General features: G+C 41.8%; 1 protein-coding gene across 5 annotated transcripts in view; it reads left to right on the top strand.

Annotated features, from left to right (window-relative positions):
* Window positions 1–23,270, top strand: part of LOC148895296 (adenylate cyclase type 1-like) — a 102,390-nt gene that overhangs the window by 70,762 nt on the left and 8,358 nt on the right. For 3 of the 5 annotated variants that reach the window (XM_089001008.1, XM_089001004.1, XM_089001006.1), the window contains exons 10-18: window positions 3,607–3,704; window positions 3,810–3,894; window positions 6,347–6,436; window positions 8,612–8,886; window positions 10,930–11,056; window positions 14,207–14,323; window positions 17,475–17,621; window positions 18,964–19,062; window positions 20,192–20,306. In XM_089001008.1, coding sequence (XP_088857134.1) covers window positions 3,607–3,704; window positions 3,810–3,894; window positions 6,347–6,436; window positions 8,612–8,886; window positions 10,930–11,056; window positions 14,207–14,323; window positions 17,475–17,621; window positions 18,964–19,062; window positions 20,192–20,306 — 1,153 coding nt within the window. Of the gene's footprint in view, window positions 1–3,606; window positions 3,705–3,809; window positions 3,895–6,346; window positions 6,437–8,611; window positions 8,887–10,929; window positions 11,057–14,206; window positions 14,324–17,474; window positions 17,622–18,963; window positions 19,063–20,191; window positions 20,307–20,389; window positions 21,019–23,270 lie in introns of those variants that run through there. The other 2 variants (XM_089001007.1, XM_089001005.1) reach the window with 2 other exon arrangements.

Raw genomic sequence — 23,270 nt, 5'->3', positions numbered from 1 at the left:
AGGCAATTAGCTTAGCAGTAGGGGTTCCAGCCCTGTATGGTGGACCTCCCAAGAAATGGAAGGGTCATGGGTGCTGAGCCAAGGAAGGCCCAGTACTAACAGCATGTTGCGGGAGGGCATGACAAGGAATTGGCGATGTTCGGTATGGTTACCCGCTAACCTGAGTTTTAGCGGTGCCGTGATGCGGGTAACCTTGGCCAGTAGTTACTGGCCATCAAGGTCGAGAATCTCCTTGGGGGATAGGAGATCTATAAGTTCGCAGCCCAATGAATCGGCCAGCTGGGGATCGATGAAGCCCCCATCGGCCCCCAAATCCACTGGCGCTCGTATAGTTTGGGAGCTGGAAGGGCCAATTAATTCACCGTCCAGCTCCAATCGCGTAACGGGTGCTGTGTTAGTCGCCTCCAGAGGTCGCCTTAGACGGGAACTTACAGGAGCTGGAGGTCTTCGGCTGGGGGCCTTGGGTGCGACGAGCCCCGGGTTTGGTGCGATCGCTTCCCCCTCCCATCTGCATGGGTTTAGGGGACCCCTCCAGGCGCCGCGATCGCTCGCTGCCGCCGGGTGTGGTCGTCCGCAGCCTGCTAGCCTGCTTCCGGGTTCGTTGGACCGCTGGTTGCTCTGCTCCCGCTTCCTCCCCCGAAGGCGATGATCCAGGCTGATGACAATGTCGATCATTTCGCTGAGGGTGGTGCCAGCGTTGCGGGTGGCCAACTCGTCCTTGAGAGCGGTGCTCAATACGCGACGAAAAACTCCCCTCAGCGCTCGCTCGCTCCTTGTAGCCACTGCCAGCGGCCTGGATGCGGAAGGCGACAGAGTATTCAGCAGCCGAACGGGAACCCAGGACGCAGTCGTGGAGGAGCCCCTCTGCCTCGACTTCCGTCACCGGGTGGTGGAAGACCTGGAGGAGCTCGGCCACGAAGTCCGGGTACGAGGCACACAGTTCAGGCCGGGACTCCCGGACAGCCAGCACCCAGGTCTCTGCCTGACCCGTGAGCAGGCTGGTGACGAAGGCTACCTTAGCCTCATCGCTAACGTAGGCGTGGGGTTGTTGGTCGAACACGAGGAGTGAGGTAGCTCGCGCCTACCCACGGAAGGGGAGTAAGGGTGTTGAGGCGTGTCTCTACCTCTTGTAAGCGCTGAGCCAGCGTGGACGCAGTTTGGCGGACCTCCGCGATAGCTTGGGTCAGCTGGCTCGAACATTCCGCCTGAAGGGAAAGGGCGGCTATGAATCTGTCTCCACCGGCAGGATCCATGGTTGGTCGGCGTATTATGTCACGTCCACTCGAGGCGTGACTACAGGACTCGAGGTACGACGGAAGGTGGTAAAGGTTGGATCCGAAATACACGGGGAGACAGAGTTTCCATGCAACAAAGAGTCTTCACTGAGACACAAATGATTTGACAGAAAATAAGGCAAGGATGAGGGCAATGACAAGACAGACCTGCATGCGCATGGGTGACAGGGAACTTCCTGGAATATGCCGACAACGACCGTACGGTAGGTGTGACTTTTATAGACAGAAGGCACAATTAAGGGAATAGGGAACAGGTGCGTGAGCCGGGAGAGCCAGGAAGGGAGGGGCCCGCTCCAAGGAGCAGCGGAGAAGGAGACAGGAGGGGAGGGGCGCACTCCTGACGAGGACGAGGATGTCACAATGGGCAGGCCACATTGTAGTGAAGGTCTCCTATCGGGAGGTGTTATAATAATAATAATAATTATTATTATTATTATTATTATTATTATTATTATTATACAGTGCAGTGTATTTCTTTCATTACAATAAAATAGCACATTTATTATACATAGAATAAAGTATATTGTGTGTAGTTTTAAGGCTTATTTAGTTGACAATTATATTTTATGGAGACCTGGGAACGGATTATTCTCATTTTAATGGTTTCCTATGGAAAATTATTTTTTGGGATACACACTTTTCGCCTTACACACTCTGCCTGGGAACCAATTACATTCGTAAGCCAAGGCCCCACTGTACATTTCATTTTGTCATGATGCCAAAAGAAATGTTAAATAATTTTGTGTGTTCTGGATTTTGGATGGGAGAAAGGTCCGCATTTCTCCCCATCCAAAACAGTAGAGTTGGGCGACCACTAATTAATTCTGAGAAGGTGACTGCAACCACCTGGGAATGGCCAATTGCCGCTGGGACCCGATTGGCCAGAAGCTTAGGTGAAGCACCTTTAAAGCCAGACTGAGCGAGTCACTTGGGGGAGGAAGAAGAGGGACAAAGGACAACCTGGAGAGCAGTGTTACCTGGGGCCTGCCGAAAACTGATATCAACTTCAAATAAAGAAAACTCACAATACCCTTCCTGCATCTGGCTGAGTGAACTTTTATCAACTTTCCACCTGCTTGCTGTATCGCCGCACGACAACATTTCTTTTGGCATCATGACACATTTATAAACTAAACAGCTAACAGCCAGCCAGCTAGACAGCTAATAGCTTGCCAGCTAGATAGCTAATAGCTAGCCAGCCAGATTGCCAAAAATATCTTTTTTTTCCCCCACACATCCTCATAACTGGCTAGCAATTAGCTATTTATTTGCTGTCCATTAGGTAGTCATTAGAATGTTTCATCCCCTCCACATATTACATAAAAAAAGTACAAAAAAAATGATGAATGTCTAATTTTCAAATGTGAAGTAAAGAAAATGACTTGTGATTTACATACGACAATTTGAAATTTGGGTTCATGGAATTTTCCCACGTTAGATTTGCTTTTGTGGACCAAATAAAATGATGCAATGGGCCAGATTTGGCCCCTGGGCCTTGACTTTGACACCTGTGATGTAAGGGATTACCCAGCTAGCTCAATTGAAAGAAAGCTAGCTTGCAAGTTACCTCGCTCAATTGCTAGCTAGCTTGATAGATGAGCATGGAATTTCCCAAGTCTGATTTGCTTTCTTGGACCGAATAAAATGATGCAGCGGCCCAGATTTGGCCCTTGGGCCTTGACTTTGAAACTTGTGATGTAAGGGATTGGCCAGCTAGCTGAATAGAAAGAGAGATAGATGGCGACTTATCTAACTTGATTGCTAGCTAGGATGTTAGCTAGCTCGATCACTAGCTAGTGTGTTAGCTAGTTCGATTGTTAGCTAGCGTGTTAGCTAGCTCGATCACTAGCTCACGAGTTAGCCTGCTTGATCGATAGCTAGCAAGTTAGCTAGCTCAATTGCTAGCTAGCTAGCTCAATCGCAAGCTAGCTCGATAGATGAGCATGGAATTTCATAAGTTTGATTTTCTTTCAAAGGCCGAATAAAATGTGGCGAGTTAGATTCAGCTAGCTGAATAGAAATAGAACTAGCTAACGAGTTTGCTAGCGAGTTAGCGAGCTCGATCGCTAGCTTGATCGATGAGCATGGAATTTCCCAAGTTTGATTTGCTTTTGCAGGCCGAATAAAATGATGCGGCGGGCCAGATTCGGCCCCCGGCCCTTGACTTTGACACCCGTACATTTGAGGGTGTCAACAGTCATCAAGCAAGGTGAACGAAGCCCAAGAGACAGGAAGTGATTGACATTACTATTTCCTCAAACGGCCCGATAAAGATCAATAAATGACTGCTTGTCTCTTTCCATTTTGTAAGTACAATCAGATGTGCGACGATCATTTCATCGGCGCGGTGGTTGTCTCTCTGATCCTGGCGGCATTTTTTGGCCTGCTCTATGTGCTGATGATCCCACAGTAAGTTTTTGTCTTGTTCGCGAGTCAACAAAAAATGCATCATCCGTTTTGAGTGGAAAAATGCTCAGGTTGGCCTCACTGCCATGTTGCTTCTTTCTCTGACAGGGCCATGCTGGTATTGCTTCTTTTGGTCTTGTGCGTCTGTTTTCACGTGGCTTGCGTCATGTACTTGCATCTTACCAGGGTTCAGGTAGGAACGACATCCATCATATTAATAGTAATAATAATATATTTCATTTATAAGATAAACAGCTAGCAGCCAGCCAGCTAGACAGATCATAGCTTTCCAGCTAGATAGCTAATAGCTAGCCAGCCAGATTGCCAAAAATATGGAACCAATATGGAGGGAGACAACAGGAGTAAAACTCTAAATGACGTTAAAAACAAGCAGCAAACTAACATATTTTCGTTTCTTAAGAAACAACGGAGGCTAGCTAATGGATAGCCAGATAGCCAACAGCTAGCCAGCTAACAGCCAGCCAGCTAGTCAGCTAATAGCTATCCAGCTAACTAATGGACAGCTAATAAATAGCTAATAGATAGCTAGCCAGATTGCCAAAAATATCTTTTTTTTCGCACATCCTCATAACTGGCTAGCTATTAGCTATTTATGTGCTGTCCATTAGCTAGTTAGCTGGCTTTGGATTGGATTGGATGTACCTTTATTCGTCTCGCAGTGGAGAAATTTACATTTCACAACAGCAAATTATGAAGGAGGAAAGGAAAGAATGAAGTAGAAAAACAAAATACTTTCTATCTATTTGAGTTACCCCGGGGTTGAGTGAATGCTGGCGCATGTGGCTGCCACTGCTCACCCACAGAAAAACTTTATCCTGAGACTGTAAAGTGACCTTGAGAGTTTTGAAAGGCGCTCATTAATGAAATAATAATAATAATAATAATAATAATAATAATAATAATAATAATAATAATAATACAGTTCATGTATAAGCGCCTTTCAAAACTCTCAAGGTCACTTTACATTCACAGGATAAAGTTTTACTGTGGGTGAACAGCGGCAGCCACATGCGCGAGCGTACACTCAACCCCGAAGTAACTCAAATATATAGAAAGCAAGCTAGCTAGCTAATGGATAGCAAATGAATAGCTAATAGATAGCTAATTATGATGATGTGTGAAAAAAAAGTTTTTTTTCGCTATCTGGCTGGCTAGCTGGTAGCTATCTAGCTGGCAAGCTATTAGCTGTCTTGCTGGCGGGCTGTTAGCTGTTGGCTATCTGGATATCTATTAGCTATTTATTAGCTGGGTGTCCAGCTGTCTGGCTGTTAGCTGTTGGCTATTTGGCTATCTATTCGCTATGTATTAGCGGGCTGTCTAGCTATTAGCTGGCTAGCTGTTAGCTGGCTAGCTGTTGGCTATCTGGCTATCTATTAGCTATGCATTAGCTAGCCTCCGTTGTTTCTTAAAAAAACGAAAATATGTTAGTTTGCCTCTTGTTTGTAACGTCTTTTAGAGTTTTACTCCTGTTCTTTCCCTCCATATTGCAATCATCAATGTGGTTCCAGATTGCCCCCCCCAAGTATTCTTTTTTAATGATTAGTTCACAATCAGATTGAATATTTTTCATTTCAATTTCTATCATGTAGCTTTGAGTTTGAGGATTTTTGGGTGGGTATTTTGTCATATCCCTTTACAAAAAAAACTGTATTGACACAACTGACACTTCTGTTTTATTGTATCCCCTTAAAGGACAACCGACACCTCCCAACACGTTGTGTCCATAATTTGTAAAATGGCTTCAAATGACTTCTACTGAGCGCATTTTACAGAGATTCCACCACATATAACTAGATTTTACCTTTTAAGACTCATATTTTACCTTTTAAGACTCATATTTTACCTTTTAAGACTCATTTTGCATTTTGGGTACTTTGTTGGTCTGAAAACTTCGTGTTGATGGTGAAATTAGAAGGAAAACACATAAATAATGCGATGGTGAATTGTTGTGTGTTGCACCAAGACTACTATTTGATACTAGTTGACACAAATTGCCAGCAGACAAATCAGCCCGTTTCCAACGGAGTTTGGGCGCCATCTTGTGCATTTTCTGGGATGCTACATTTGAGTTCAGATGCCTCAAAATGACACGGAAGGACTTCTTTAATCAATTGCAAACATTTATGCTTTCCTCTTCAGAACTATTTGAATCATATTCAGAACTGGATGAGTAACAAGAAAGAACTGAAGCCATTGTTTTGATTCTCGAGCAAGGCAAGACGTCTTGGCGTGACGTCACGAACAAGGGGGCGGGACCTTCTGAAACTGACCATTTCCGGTTTCATTTTGAAGTTGTTTTTTGACACTTTAAGTGATTTTTATTGGTGTTTTTGCATTTGACTAAAAATATCAGCCTGCGTGTTTTGGGTATTTTTGATGCTATAAAACGTTTTTCTGATGTCAGTTAAGAAACAAAAAATGGTGTCGGTTGTCCTTTAAACTGAGCTGCTGTTGTTGACGCACACTCCAACGGGTGGAAACTGTCATTGTAGTAGATCATGTGACTCTGAATTCCATTTTGATTTGACTAATCGACTAATGAAAAAATGGGCAGAATGCATTTTTTTCCCCCAGATTTGTCGACTATTTTCTCCCCCAACCTTTTTCCTTTCTTTTGCCGTCAGTGTCAACCAGGCTGCCTTACCATCCGGATACGAACGATCGTGTGCATCTTCCTGGTCTTGCTATCGTATTCGGTTACGCAGGCTTGCATGGTGAGTCCTGCAATCCTCCCACGGCTCCATTCCAGAATTAATAATAGGTTACATTTCTTGAATACAAACTTGTTTTATTATTTTAATTTAATTTAATGAAAGCCTTAACACCATTCAAAGCATCTTGTGATGCCAAAAGCAGGATTTAGCTCCAACAGCAGGCAGGAGAAGACAGTGTCAAAGTAAGTCTTTTTAAAGGCCAAACAATGTGACAAAGCGTCACTGAGTACAGTGATACCTCAGTTTACGAACCCCTTGGCTTACGAACTTTTCGGTTTACGAATGTTAAATTTATGAACATTTTACCTTGGCATACGAACTACTTTTCGGGATACACACGGAGCTGCCACAATGAGTGATGTGTCGTTCGCGAACAAGCCCGTTCTCCTAACAAGAAAAAGGCAGCCAGCTTGTTTTGGTCCTCTATTCCCCACCTCCAGTCGTCGGTTAAAGCCACGTGATTGGTCAAGAATACAGCAGTGAGGGGGGGGGGGGGGGGTTACAAGACAAAGAGCGAGTGAAGCCATTCTCCAAAAAAGAAAATGGCTGCTGACATTTTTTTGTCCTCTATTCCCAGCCCCCAGTCTTAGAGAGAGTGACAAAATGGATAGAAAACAGTGAAATTTGGAGTCGTTTCACCTTTGATACTTCCAAGGCAGAGTGTAGACTGCAAGGTTAAAATTCCCATCAATCAGGCTCCACAAATAACCCGCACTAGCCATCAGTTCAATTTGAAATGAAAAGACAAGCAAGGGAACCAGCTATTAATTATGTTTCTAGTGTGTCTGCTTGCATCTGTTACTGTTGCAATATCACAACTTCCAAGATGTACAACCCAGAGCTCCTTGAGACACTTTATGCAAAAAGCTATCCATTCCATCAAGCCATCGACCATCACAAAGGTAAATAAAATGACTTTATTATTAAGTACAGTTCATTTCTTTCATTATAATAACATAGCACATTTGTTGTACATACAATAATGTATATTTTGTGCAGTTTTAAGGCTTAGAAAATTAGAAAGTAGAAAATTATGTTTTATGGGGACCTGGGAACGGATTATTCTCATTTTAATGGTTTCCTATGGGAAATTCATTTTTGGGAGACACACTTTGAACCCAATAACACCAAGGAGACCGAAACCCAGTCAATTTAGATCTCATATTAGTTTTATTTTGTGCATAAAACGACCTGAGACTGATGTTTTAACACGAAATAGGTCACGTGCTAATCGACGTTAGCAACATTAGCTTGATTCATCGACGGCAGGCGGATCCAAACGTCACCGAGCGACAACAAAAATGTTCCCCAAATCACGCGGGCTATCGTCCAGTGTTGAATTTATAACCGTAACCCAACCAATCTGCAGTAACAACGAATTTTATTGCTTTAATTGGCTCGGCTATTGTAGGCTAGCAAAGTACATCTTACCTTCCTGCTGCCGTCATCACGCAGTCTTTGGCCTGAGCACACACACCAGATCATTAGCGCTTTCCTTCCTCACCGATGATTGAAAGAGTTGTACATCTAGCTATCTAGCTGGCTAGCTATCTAGCTCGCTATCTATTGGCTAGCTATCTAGCTCGTTATATATTGGTTAGCTATCTAGCTAGTTATCTATTGGCTAGCTATCTAGCTAGCTATCTACCTATTGGGTAGCTATCTAGCTAGTTATCTATTGGCTTTCATAAAACAGCAAAACCCTTCACTAAATCGCCATGGTGGGGTGAGGTTCAATTCGGATCGTTCGTACAACAGACTTCTTAGGCAACATAGGCTTAGTTATGCTGATGATGTGATACCAGAGCAAATGGGGCAATCAGGCCAGTCGTAGACCCCACAATCAGTCAGACAATACAAGTAATCATTGTAGCCTCAGGTAATAGTCCTCTGCTCCCCCCAACCTGAGAGCATGGACCTATCATAGCAGAGTCTGGCACCGCCACGTCTGGACAGTAGGGATATAGCTACCAGCAAATTTTAGTTTTCTGACGAAGCCTCTTGGATAAGAAGCGAAACGTCCAACACCTTCGAAGAAGTATAGATGACGACTGAAGAAACCTTGTCATCGATGGACCACATCGATGGACATGTTTCATGTCTGTATCACTAGCATGTGACCTTAAATTTGTTATTAGCTTTTATTCACACCCCTCTTCTCTGACATCTTTCCAGGTGGGCTTCATACCACGGGGTCACGTTCAAGTCAAATCCAACAACTCGTTGCAGGATTCCCCCACAGAGATGTTCGGCGACGAGCGAGCTAACGCTACAGGCCAAGACAAAGTTGTCCCCAGTATGGCCTACGCGCTCTTGTCCTGCCTGGCTGGCACGCTGACCATCGTCCCTTACCTCAGAGTATCTTCGCTCCCCAAAATCCTTCTGCTCTTCTTTCTGTCTGCAACCTACACCGTCATGGTGGAGATCAGCGGCTATCAGCAAGCTGTCGGGTAAGACGACGGTGCACTCGGTGACAATGTCGCATGTGGTTGGGTATTGATTTTTTTACTTTTTGGGGGTTTGAATGACAATTGACAAGAAAAATATAGTCCAAATGAATTGCAAGGAAGGTTCATATAATGGACCGACAGAGACCGGCAGAGACCGACAGAGACCGACAGAGACCGACAGCGACCGGTAGCGACCGGCAGAGACCGATAAGGACCGGTAGAGACCGGTAGCGACCGGTAGAGACTGGTTAGCGACCGGTAGAGACCGGGAGAGATTGGTAGAGACCGGTAGAGACCGGTCGCGACCAGTGGAGACCGGTAGAGACCGGTAGAGATTGGTAGAGACCGGTAGAGACCGGTCGCGACCAGTGGAGACCGGTAGAGACCGGTAGAGACTGGTAGCGACCGGTAGATATCGGTAGAGAACGGTACAGACCAGTAGAGACCGAAATTGTTCAAACGTATTAACTCATTCATTGCCATTCACGAATTTATTCGTGAATTAAAAATATGACGTAGAGCACAGGTCAAAGTCAAGGCCCGCGGGCCAAATCCGGCCCGCCACATCATTTTTTTCGGCCCGCGAAAGCAAATCAAACTTGTTAAATTCCATGATGATTGCTAAAATCTGAGCCAAAATTTCACATTTTTGGATGTCAACCACAATAAAAGTCATTATTCTTGACTACAGATTTGAAAACGAGTTATTCATTAATTTGCTGTGTGCTCCATATGTAATATTTGAAGGGATTTAAACATTCTAATGGGTTCTCCAAATTCATAACGGCCCTCGAGAGGAAACCAAAACTACAATGTGGCCCGCGGCAAAAAATGACTTTGACACCCCTGACGTAGAGTGTCATTCCCGAATATGTTTGGGTTTAGTTTTTTTCATGCGGGCGTGCCGATAAAGCGCTAGTCAGACCTCTGGCAATGTTTTTTCCTTCTAAGAGGGGGCAGCATTTCCCTTTTGTCCATCTTAGCGCGTTGTTACAGTTTCAGCTGTTATTAAAGCGCTATATCAACCAATATGTATGTATTGCATTGTACTTTGGACACCCGCCCTCATTTCAAGCTCATATAACTCCAGACCCATCTAACTTTTAGTAATTATAATCATAATCATAATCATAATAATAATAATAATAATACATTTCATTTTTAAATGAGTTTCAAAACTCTCAAGGTCACTTAACAGTCACTGTTAGATGTTTTTCTGCGGGTGAGCAGCGGCAATCACACGCGCCAGCGTTCACCCAACCCGGAAATAACTCAAATAGATAGAAAGCTAGCTAGATAGCTAATGCATAGCTAATAGATAGCTAATACATAGCTAGCCAGGCAGCTAATGGCTAGCTAGCAAGATAGCTAGCTAATACATAGCTAATGGATAGCTAGCCAGACAGCTAGCTAGTTAGCCAGACAGCTAATGGATAGCTAGCTAGATAACTAACTAGATAGCCAGCAAGATAGCTAGCGAGATAGCTAGCGAGATAGCCACCCAGCTACCCAGATAGCTAAAAGATAGCAAATAGCTAGCTAGGTAGCATATGAGCAAACTTGATAACAACAGCAGTTTAAGGCAAGAAAAATAAAACAGTACAAATGAAATACCTTGCTGGTCCTGTCGTCAGCAGGCGAATGAACGAAGAGAGTCTAAGGTTTCTTCAGCTGCATTGAATGTTTACGTTGTCCTAAAACTCAATATTCTGTGGGTCCTGGAATTCGAGTGACAATGACAAAAACCCTGGCACTGGAGTGGACACATTTTTGCACATCGTCTGCCAGTCAATGAGTGAAAAAAAAATCATGTCATGCGTGCAATTCAACCTCAGATTTTTTTTGATGCGGCAATTTAGGTTCTGCCAAATATGATTTGGAAGTGCGTATTTCACTGATTTCTAACAGCAACTGTTGCTTTCTTTGATTGAGTGGAAATGTTTCAACAAACGAGCCTGCATCATTCCGACAACTGCATTTTACCTCCAGCAAATTCGCTGCATATTTTTTTACCAGCATGTCACGTTACTCTCTGTCTTCCAGCGCCGGTTTTCCACACACTCGTGGTTCTGATCCTGTCCTGGCTGTCTTGCTTTTCTCCGGAGCTTTGGCTCTCCACTCCAGGCAGCTCGACCTCAAGTTACGTCTTGACTACCTGTGGGCCACTCAGGTAATTTTTTTTTTCCATTCATTCAAATCGATGAGAAGGTTTCTTCAGCCGTCATCTGTACTTCTGAGATGGTTTGAAAGGGGAGTAAAAGAAGCTATTTTCATAAAACAGCAAAACCCTTCACTAAATAACCATGGCGGGGTGAGGTTCAATTTGGATCGTTCCTACAACACACTTCTTAGGCAACATAGGCTTAGTTATGCTGTTGAGGTGATACCAGAGCAAATAGGTCACACAATTCAGGTCAGTCGTAGACCCCATACTCAGGCAGGACAATAGAAGTAATCAGTCAGGATATTGGAAGTAATCAGTGCAGCCGCAGTGAGTAGTCCTCTGCTCCCCCCAACCTGAGAGTAGGGACCAATCATGGCAGAGTCTGGCACCGCCACGTCTGGATAGTAGGGATATATATAGGGCCAAAACTACCAGCAAATTTTAGTTCGCTGACGAAGCCTCTTGGATAAGAAGTGAAACGTCCGACACCTTCAAAGAAGTACAGATGACGGCTGAAGAAATCCTAGCTAGCTAGCTTTCTATCCGAGTTACTTAGCTATCTATTAGCTGTCTATTAGCTAGCTTTCTATCTGAGCTACTTCCGGATTGAGTGAAGGCCTAGCTAGCTTTCTGTTAGCTATCAATTAGCTAGCAAGCTTTCTATCAGAGTTACTTAACTATCTATTAGCTGTGTATTAGCCACCTAGCTTTCTATCTGAGTTACTTCCGGGTTGAGTAAAGGGCCCGCTAGCTATATGTTAGCTATTTATTAGCTTGCTAGCTTGCTATCCGAGTTACTTAGCTATCTATTAGCTGTCTATTAGCTAGCTAGCTTTCTATCTGAGTTACTTCCAGGTTGAGTGAAGGCCAAGCTAGCTATCTGTTAGCTATCTATTAGCTAGCTAGATTTCGGTCTGAGTTACTTAGCTGTCTATTAGCTAGCTAGCTTTCTATGTGAGTTACTTCCAGGTTGAGTGAAGGCCTACCTAGCTATCTGTTAGCTATCTATTAGCTAGCTAGCTTTCTATCCAAGTTACTTCCGGGTTAAGTGGACGCTGGCGCGTCTGGCTGCCGCTACTCACCCATGGAAAAACGTATCCTGCAACTGTAAAGTTTCCTTGAGAGTTTTGAAAGGCGCTTATAAATATAATGTATTATTATGTTGTTATAACAACACAAAATGACAAAATACAACACAAAGACAACACAAAAACAACAAAAACAAAAAAGCACGGCTCGGGCGCCATCTTGGACTTCCAATTTTGCACACATTGAGAAAAATAAGTAAATCATCATCCTTGAGCAGGATTTTTTTTTTCATGGACAAGAAATGTTTCAGTTCTACATAAATTATCTGGATTTTTTTTTTTTGTTTATGTGATGTCATGCCATCATGTTCCGCAGCGTATCGCCGGATTAGTGGGAATATGTTGCATGTTTCAAATAATCCACCCGATGCCGTCGTCAACATATGCAAATATTCATTTGACCCCTTTTTTTAAAATCCATTTAGAAGTTCTGCTTGAAAATAAAAATGCTTTTGAAATGATCAATGAGATGCATAGAATTGAACAATATTGATTTTCAATCACTTCCCACGTTTTCGATTCGTGCATATGAAATTATTGCCGAAACCAAGACCCCAATTCTGCACAAAATGTGTGCATAATTCTCAGAATCCTGACTTTTAAAAATTATGACTTTAAAGTGAAAATTCTCACTTTAAAGTCAGAATTTAGAGATAAAAGTAAGAATCATACCATTGTTTTTCTTCGTTGGCCCTAATCCTCTTCCATACATTGTAACAATAATAATAAATAATAATAATAATAATAATAATAATAATAATAATAATAATAATAATAATAATAACAGCAATGTATTCGCTAGCTATTAGCTATTAGCTATCTATTAGCTAGCTATTAGCTATCTATTCGCTAGCTAGCTATCTTGCTATCTGTTTCAGTTACTTCCGGGTTGAGCTGGCGTGTGTGGCTGCCGCTGCTCATCCACAGAAACAAACTGATCCTGTTATTGTAAAATGACCTTGAGAGTTTTGAAAGGCGCTTATAAATCAAATTTATAATAATAATAATCATCATCATCATCATCATAATACATTTTATTGATATGCACCTTCAAAGCTCTGAAGGACACTCTACTCAATAGGACACTATTGAAAATTATAAATAAATACAAGTGCTATAGAAATCACGGCCCGTATATATATATATATATATATATATATATATATATATATATATATATATATATATATATATATATATATATATATATATATATATATATAAAAAATGAAGCTTTTGTTTTAAATTTTCATTTCAACATAATTCTAATCTTACTGAAATTTTAAATAAAAACACATTATAAATAAATATGAGTGCTATAGAAATCACGGCTCGTATATTCATAAATAAGCTTTTGTTATAAATTTTCACCTTTAACCCCAGTTGAAATTATAAATAAAAATAAATGATAAATAAATACAAGTGCTATCGAAATCACGGCCTGTATATTTATAATGAAGCGTTTGTTATAAGTTTTCATCTCAACATAATTATAATCTTGAAAATTATGAATAAAAATAAATTAAAAATACAAGTGCTATAGTAATCACGGCCCGTGTATTTATAATGAAGCTTTTCTAATAAGTTTTCATCTAAACATAATTATAATCTTACTGAAAATTTTAAATAAAAATAAATTATAAATAAATACAAGTGTTATAGAAGGCCCATTTATTTATAATAAAGCTTTTCTTATACATTTTCATTTCAACATAATTATAATCTTACTGGGATATGGTGTTTTGTTCATTCATTTTGACCCCATTATTTAAAAAAAAAGTTATTTTTGTTTCGTTTTACGTACGCTATATAAAACGTAAGATGAGTCACCATTTTGTAAGGGCAGTCGCCATTGTTTATTATTTACACTTCCTGCTTTGACGTCACGATTACCATGCGTTCACAATACACGCGTGTGAGCAATTGAATGGAATCCATGAAAAGTAGCTCGTTACCTCCCCCTAGCGAATCAAAGGCGGAATTACCACCAGGGGTCTTCTGACTTCCAAATCAGGAGTAGAAAGAAATGTTTGTCTTTGATTTTGCGAACTTTTGTGATGTCGCCCAGGCAGAAGAGGAGAGAGACGACATGGAAAAGGTGAAATTGGACAACAAGAGGATCCTTTTCAATCTTCTGCCGGCGCACGTGGCCCAACATTTCCTCATGTCCAACCCCAGGAACATGGTGAGCATCCGTAGATGCGTTCGGGCAGGTTCGGTTGGATCGGAAGTTTACGCAAACGTGCTGATTAGACATTCAGCGATCAAAAGGAACTTTTATTTTGGAGGGGCGGAGGCGTATTTGGCTTTCAGATGAAATTCAATGAAAAGGTTTCTTCAGCCGTCATTTGCACTTCTTTGAATATGTCGGACGTTTTTGTCCTCATCCAAAAAGCTTCGTCAGCGAACTAAAATTGTGCTGGTAGCTCAGATGAAATTGATGGAAAATGGGATCAAAGGGGAAAGATCACGAATTTATTTGAGAATTGAAAATATGACGTAGAGCGCCATTCCCAATTTTTTTCGGGTTGTGTTTTTTTTCATGATTGGGTGCCGATATAATTGTGCTCATATGCTAGCTAGCTATCTATTTGCTATCTATTAGCTAACTGGGTAGCTGGCTGGATGTCTAGCTAGCTATCTCTTAGCTGGCTGACTATCTAGTTAGCTATCTGGCTAACTATGTATTAGCTAGCTAGCATTCTATCTATTTGAATTATTCTGGGTTGTGTGAACTCTGGCGCGTTTTATTCATTTATTCATGTATTTATTTTCTCAAACTGCCTTTGTTATCTATTCTGCTGATATGCTAGCTAGCTATCTATTTACTATCTATTAGCTAACTGGCTAGCTAGCTATCTATTCGCTGGCTGGCTATCTAGTTAGCTATCTGGCTAAGTATGTATTAGCTATCTAGCTTTCTATCTATTTGAGTTATTCTGGGTTAACACTGGCGGGTTTTATTTATGTTCTTAAACTGCCTTTGTTATCAATTTTCCTCATATGCTAGCTCGCTATCTATTTGCTATCCATGTGCGATCTATTAGATAGCTGGCTATGTAGCTATCGATTATTAGCTGGCTGGCTATCCAGTTAGCTATCTAGCTAACTATCCATTAGCTATGTATTAGCTCACTAGCTTTCTATCTATTTGAGTTATTCTGGGTTGAGTGAACGCTGGCGCGAGTGGCTGCCGTTGCTCACCCACAGAAAAAAAGTATTCTGTGACTCTAAAGTGACCTTGAGAGTTTGGAAAGGCGCTTATAAATGAAATGTATTATTATTATTATTATTATTATTATTATTATTATTATTATTATTATTATTATTATTATTATTATTATTATTATTATTTCTGTGTAAGCGCTCAGTCGTACAGGAGTGGTCCATCGATGAAAAGGTTTCTTCAGCCGTCATCTGTACTTTTTTGAAGGTGTCGGACGTTTTCGTTTCTCATCCAAGAAACTTCGTCAGCAAAAAAGTTTCTTCTTCTTCTTCTTCTTCTTCTTCTTGTTCTTCTTCTTCTTCTTCTTCTTCTTATTATTATTATTATTATTATTATTATTATTATTATTATTATTATTATTATTATTATTATTATATAGTGCTGGCCAAAGCCTCTGACAATGTTTTTTTTCTTTTCCACAAGGGGGCAGCATTTCCATGTTAGTGCTTTGTTCCAGCTTCAGCTGTTGTTAACGCGCTATATAAATCAATGTCTTGTCCTGTATTTTGTACATCCGCCCCCATTTCAGGCTCATATAACTCCAGACCCATATAACTTAGGAATTAACTATTTCTTTCTGGTGTAAGAAGACTCTCTAAGGTTTCTAACGCGGTATTGATTGTTTATGTCGTCCTAAAACTCAATATTCTGTGGGTCCTGGAATTCCAGTGACAATGACAAAAACGTGCTGGCATAAGGACCAAACGCCCTAATTAGCAACAATGATGAAGAAAAGGCCGATAACGTCCGTTTTTTTTATGTGGGATTAATAAACAAGAACAAATGATCCAAATATCCCTTTCACAAGAACAAGTACTCGTTTGAAAATGCAGGACCTCCTGAGGCTGCGTTTCGTGTAAATCAGGAAGGAAGTTTCCGGCCGGCACGTTGGTGTCCCGTCCAGTGTCCAAAAAAAGACTTCCTCTTCTTCCTCTGGGTTAAAGTTCAACAAGACAATGTCTTCACAACACAGCATGTGGGACTTCAAAAGATTTAAATGTTCACACTGGTTAACTCCTTCAATGGCAGACGATGTGCAAAAATGTGTCCACTCCAATGCCAGGGTTTTTGTCATTGTCACTCAAATTGCAAGACCCACAAAATATTGACTTTTAGGACGACATAAACGTTCAATTTGGCATAAGAAACTTTACACTATCTTCTTTAATCATGATAAAAATAGTTAATTCCCAAGTTAGAATGGTCTGGAGTTATCTCAGCTTGAAATGGGGGCGGCTGTACAAAGTACATATTGATTTATATAATACTACTACTACTTATCCTACTACTACTGCTAATAATAATAATAAATAATAATAATAATAATAATAATACCTTTCACTTATAAGCGTCTTTCAAAACTCTCAAGGTCACTTTAGTCGCAGGATAAGTTTTTCTGTGGGTGAGCACCGGCAGCCACACGCGCCAGCGTTCACTAATATACAGCTAGCTATCTAGCTAGCTAGATATGACATTTACTGAACTTAACACCTTATTTACTAATTCCTAGCTATCTAGCTAACTAGATAGCTAGCCAGCTAGATAGCTACAGAGCTAATATTTAATTTTTCCCCCAAAAATGAATTTGGTCCATCAAAATTGTTTTTTTAACATCCATTTTGTTTGTTCATTAAAAATGTATGTAAAAAAATGAATGTACTAGCCAGCTCAGTGAATATAAAGAGAGCTAGCTAGGTAGCTTTATCGCTAGCTAGCTCACTAGCTCAATAGATGAGCATGGAATTTCATAAGTTAGATTTGCTTTCGCGGGCCGAATAAAACTATGTGGCGGGCCAGATTTGGCCCCTTGGCCTTGACTTTGACACCTATGATTGAATGTATTAGCCAGCTCGCTGAATAGAAAGAGGGCTAGCTAGCTAACCTGATCACCAGGTAGCTCACTAGCTAGCTCAATAGATGAGCATGGAATTTCACGTTAGATTTGCTTTCGCGGGCCGAATAAAATGATGCGGCGGGCCAGATTTGGCCCCCGGGCCTTGACTTTGACACCAGTGTTATACACAGTGATGCAATATGTTTATTGATCGCTGTAAATTATAGCTGATGCTTCAAATGAGTCAAATTCCCAAATGATTTTTTGGTCTGTCAGGATTTGTACTACCAGTCGTACGCTCAGGTGGGAGTCCTTTTCGCCTCCATCGCCAACTTCAACGACTTCTACATCGAGTTGGACGGAAACAACATGGGTGTAGAGTGTCTGAGGCTGCTCAATGAGATCATCGCCGATTTTGACGAGGTGAATGCTTTTGACCTTTTATTCACCTTTGCCGCCGCTAAGATTATTTTTCAGTCGCGTCGTGTCAGTGCCCCCACACACACAAGATGACTCGCGTTATTGGACAATTATCACATTGTAAAGCGCTATATAAATCGATATGTATTGTATTGTATTGTATTGTATTGTAATGTAGCAGTGGCGAGCCGTGCATCTGACAGCGAGGCCTTCAGTAGTGCTATGTCAGAATCAATCTAACCGTTAACTATTTTATGACTATCCAACCTTTACTGCAGCTACAGCTTGGACTGCGACTCATATAAAAAGTGTGGTGTGATTGACGACAAGTCCATAAGAGGGTAGCGTTAGCCACGAAATAACTTCCCTGCAAGAAGGCCTTGGCATCGCCAACTGCAATCTGCAAACAAACAAACAAAAAAAAGTTGTTCTTGAACCCAGCGGTGAGCCGTGCATTTTTACAGCTAGGCCTTCACTAGTGCTATGTTTGAATCAATCCAACGTTTCATAACTATTTGATAACGATACAACATTTACTGCAGCTAGAACTGCAATTCATATAAAAAAATGTGTGTGATTGACTACAAGTCCACTAGAGGGTAGCGTTAGACAGAAAATAAGGCCTGCTAGAAGGCCATAGTGTCGCTAACTGGAAATCAAATTGGTTAAATATTAAATAAAGCAACCGTTTGATGGACACTTCTTTGATGCTACGGGGCCTGCAGGACTGACGGTGAAGGCATCCGGGTCGATTTCTGACCCTGGTCACAAATAATGTCTGAAATGTGATTGGTTCAAAGCTTCAATATGCAAACGCACATCTGGAAGCAGAACAACAGGGGAAAGAAAAGCAATGAAAGCAAACTGAAAGACAATTTTTTTTTTTTTTTGCAAGTGGCTGCCTTTCCACTGAAAGCTGCTGTGAAATGTAAATTTCTCCACTGTGAGACTAATAAAGGCATATCCAATCCAATCCAATTTGGAATTACAGTAAAGTCTCGTTATATCGATATCGGTTATATCGATAGTACTGCTTATTACGATACTATTTCTATGAACGCATGGAGAAAATTTACATGCCGCAGGATCAGATATATCGATAGTCCGGTTATATCGATATTTTTTCCGACTCCCGAGAATATCGATATAACGAGACTTTACTGTATTCCATATGGACAAAATATCGGAATCACAACAGTCTGTGATTCCATATTTTTTAGGCCAGCAGAGAGGGCCTTGCTGGCCCTGGCCCTCCACCACTGGATTGTAGTGTTGACGAGCTGTTGTGCATATTTCAGGAGAACTACGATCGTACCGCTCACTATTCACGATTCTTTGTTTCCAGCTGATGGATAAAGAATGCTACCGGGACATTGAGAAAATCAAGACGATCGGCAGTACGTACATGGCCGCCGTGGGCCTCGTTCCTACCAGCGGCTCCGAGGTACGCCTTCTCAAATCTACTCTTTAAAGGACAACCGACACCTCTGGACAAGTTGTGTCCACAATTTGTAAAATCATTTCAAATGACTTCTACGGAGCGTATTTTCAAAGATTCCACGGCATATAGCTATATTTTAACTTTTAAGACTCGCGCTGAACATTCAGGAAGTCTTGTTTTCGAGTTGATGACGATGCCTGACGAGATGTCACGTCAGGAACGCCCCTGACAGAGAAAGTGACAAAAAGCATTTTTCGGTACTTTGTTTGGTCTGAAAACTTCGTGTTGATCCGTGTTGATGGTGAAATTAGAGGTAAAACACATGAATAACGCGATGGTGAATCGTTGTGTGTTGCACCAAGACTACTATTTGATACTAGTTAACGCAAATTCCCAGCAGACGAATCAGCGCATTTCCAACAGAGCTTGGGCGCCATCTTGTGCATTTTCTGGGAGCTACATTGGAGTCCAGACGGCTCAAATTGATATGGAAGGACTTCTTTAATCGATTGCATTGGTCTGAAAACCTTGTGTTGCACCCAAAAGCCGCCAGAAGAAGGTGTCCAAGCTCCATGTAAGGAATTTATCAGCCTGTGGTCACGGAGGTGGCCACAGGAGGCCGCCATTTTTGTGATCGTTTCTCCCCAATGTTGCCTCAAAATGGCATGGAATAAATTCTTTAATCGATTGCAAACATTTATGGTTTCCTCTTCAGAACTATTTGAATCATATTCATAACTGGATGAGTAACAAGAAAGCATCTTCTCCGAATCTGAACTCTCTGAAGCCATTGTTTTGTGTCTGGAGTATCCTGGCGTGACGTCACGAACAAGGGGGCGGGACCTTCTGAAAGTCGCCATTTCCGAGGTCATTTTGAAGTAGTTTTGGGACACTTTAAATCATTTTTATTGGTGTTTTACATTTGACTAAAAATATCAGCCTGCGTGTTTTGGGTATCTTAGATGCTATAAAACGTTTTTCTGATGTCAGTTAGGCAACAAAAAATGGTGTCGGTTGTCCTTTAACCATCACGACGGCGCACAATGCCTCAAAGTACCTTTTCCATTCTCTAGAACGTCATTTCGTGGCTCTGTTTGACTTTCCGATCTTTTTGCATTTCCTATTTTTCCAGGCCAAAAATTCCATCGCCTCACACTTATGCACCGTATCCGATTTTGCCATTGAGATGTTCGACGTCCTGGATGCCATTAACTATCAGTCTTACAACGACTTTGTGCTTCGAGTCGGTGAGTGTAGCACACCCACAAACGAATGGAAAGACTTTGACCTATTGACCTATTGACGCCTTTGACACCAATTGCCCGTCGAGCGAGAGAAAGAGAGAGAGAGCGTTGTGTCCAGGAAAGTCGTCACGTGGAGACCAGGTCCATTGTCCTGAGTATCCTGTGGGGAGCCTGCGACAGTAGTCCTTGTTCGCTTACCGCGTCATATGGACGGTCATCCTGTCCCCAAACTGGATGACTCCAACTTTTGCAAATGACTGGACGTCCTCAACAGGCAGAAAAAACAAATACAGTGGTACCTTGGCTTACGAACTTTATTGGTTCCCAGACAGTGTGTAAGGCGAAAAGTGTGTATCCCAAAAATTCCCATAGGAAACCATTAAAATGAGAATAATCCGTTCCCAGGTCCCATAAAACATAATTTTCTACTTTCTAATTTTCTAAGTCTTAAAACTACACAAAATATACCTTATTTTATGTATAATAAATGTGCTATGGTATTATAATTAAAGAAATAAACTGTACTTAATAATAAAGTTGTTTTATTTACCTTTGTGACGGTCGTTGATGGCTTAATGCAGGCCCGGCCTACCCGCGGCTCCCGAGCCGCATGCGGCTCTTTGGCTGATTTCATGCGGCTCTTAAGGGGCCGACTCGTAAGGGGCGTCCACATGACAAGCGTAAAAAAAGTTTGGCGCTGCCATTCATCCTCTTTGTACCGTAATTTCGTGACCATAGCGCGCGCTGCACATTTTGGAGAAAATTTAAGACTTTTAAGGGCACCTGAGAATCGTGAAGACTTTTAAGTGCACCTGATAGTCATGAAATTACGGTATCAAGCTGACCACGTGACGTTAACACGCATGTGCGTGTGATGAAAATCAATCATTTATGTCATAAACCACGGGTGGCCAACCAATCAGAGACTCGACACAAATTGTTTACGACGTAAACAATTCATTTGTGTCAAGTTCGCTCTCAAAATGGCAGGGAAAAATGCACAGCAAAACGAAAATATGAAGACGAACACAGGACGTTTTTAACAGAGTGGGAGAGTTTATATTTTTTTTGTTGAGCGTAAAGGCAAGCAATTCTGCCTTATCTGTCAGGCGTCATTGGCGCATTTCAAAGCGTCAAATCTTCAGCGCCACTTCAGCTCACTCCACGCGAACATCAAACAAGAATTCCCCAAAGGGACTGAACTTCGCAAGCACAAGTTGGTCACTTTAAAAACTCAGACCAAAAAGCAGATAATTTTTTCCCGATATTTTACAAAGCAACCAGAGACCGGAACTCTTGCATCACGCTAACTGGCTTGGAACATTGCACAGGCTAAAAAGTCATACAACGAAGGGGAGTTTATTAAGAAATACAGTAAAGTCTCGTTATATCGATATTCAAGGGAGTCCGAAAAAATATCGATATAACCGGAACTATCGATATATCCGACCCTGTTTGCATGTAATTTTCTCCGTGCGTGCATAGAAATAGTATCGATATATCCGATATCGATATAACGAGACTTTACTGTACCTCAGTGACGCTGTTGAAATCTTGTCTCCTGAAAACGACAAACTAAAACAAATGGTAGCAGATGTCCAACTGTCCCGCCACACTGTTGAACGTAGAATTTCAGACATTAGCACCGCTATTGAATCACAGCTGCACTCTGACCTTTAAGCATGTTTAGTTTTAGCGTCGCATTGGATGAAAGTTGTGACATACAAGACAAGCCTCAGTTAGCAATATTTGCACAGTCTGTGACAAAGGATTGTGTGCTCAAAGAAGAACTCCCTGATATTGTGCCATTAAACGACAGAACCCGTGGCATAGATGTGAAGGACACAATGATGGCTGCATTTGCAAAAGCAAATCTGCCCATACCAAAACTGACTGCGATAGCCACGGATGGAGCACCTGCCATGATCGGATCTGTGAACGGGCTTGTGGGGCTGTTCAAAGCTGTCCAACCGTTTCCTGAGTTTTGGAATTTCCACTGCATCATCCACAGGGAGCAACTCGTGTCTAAATCATTGAATTTAGAGAAGGTCATGAAGCCTGTGATGGAAATCGTCAACTACATCCGCACTCATGCGCTTCATCACAGACAATTCAGGAATCTCATCGCTGAGCTGGACCAAGTTGACCTGCCGCTGCACTGCACTGTGAGGTGGCTGTCAAAAGGCAAAGTACTCTCTTGCTTTTTTGAGCTGTTGGATGCCGTGAAACGGTTCATGGAAGAGAAAGACAAGGACTATCCCGTGCTCCAGGACCACGAGTGGATTATGGATCTGGCTTTTTTGGTCGACATGTTCTGTCACTTGGACAAACTGAACCTTACCCTGCAGGGTAAGTCAAAAGTTCTGCCTGACTTGGTGCAAAGTGTGTTTGCGTTCGTCAACAAACTGAAACTGTTCAGGGCGCATATTCAAAAAGGAGATTTAACACATTTTTACACTCTGCTAAAAGCCAGCGGGCAAGTCACCAGCACCGCCCTGAATAAGCAAAGAGCTGGATATGCAACACTGGTTGAAGAGTTGCACGAAAACTTTGTGACCCGATTCCGTGATCTACAACTGAAAAGGCCGCAGATTACGTTCCTTGTCGACTGTTTGAAAGCCCCGCTAGTCACAGAGGAAGCTGCGGCTGAGTTAGAGATGATCGATCTTTGTGAGGAAGATCAATTGAAACCTGCTTGAAGGGAAGGGACCATTGAGTTCTGGAAACGCGTGCCAATGGAAAAATACCCCAATGTCGCTTAAGATACTGTCAATGTTTGGGTCAACGTACGTCTGCGAGTCTGTGTTTTCTACCCTGAAACATGTGAAATCAAAGCATCGATCGGTTCTGACCGACACTCATGTAAAAAAAATCGCTTCGAGTGGCAACAACAGAATGCAAGCCAGATTTAATGAGCATTGTCCAAGACAAAGAATGCCACAAGTCCCACTAAGCAACATTCACACT

The sequence above is a fragment of the Hippocampus bargibanti genome, linkage group LG07 (genome assembly GCF_051943395.1).
Source record: "Hippocampus bargibanti isolate YZ-2025 linkage group LG07, ASM5194339v1, whole genome shotgun sequence".
Lineage (NCBI taxonomy): Eukaryota > Metazoa > Chordata > Actinopteri > Syngnathiformes > Syngnathidae > Hippocampus > Hippocampus bargibanti.
Note: the sequence above shows the minus strand (reverse complement) of the source record. Positions and strands in the feature narration are given on the sequence as shown.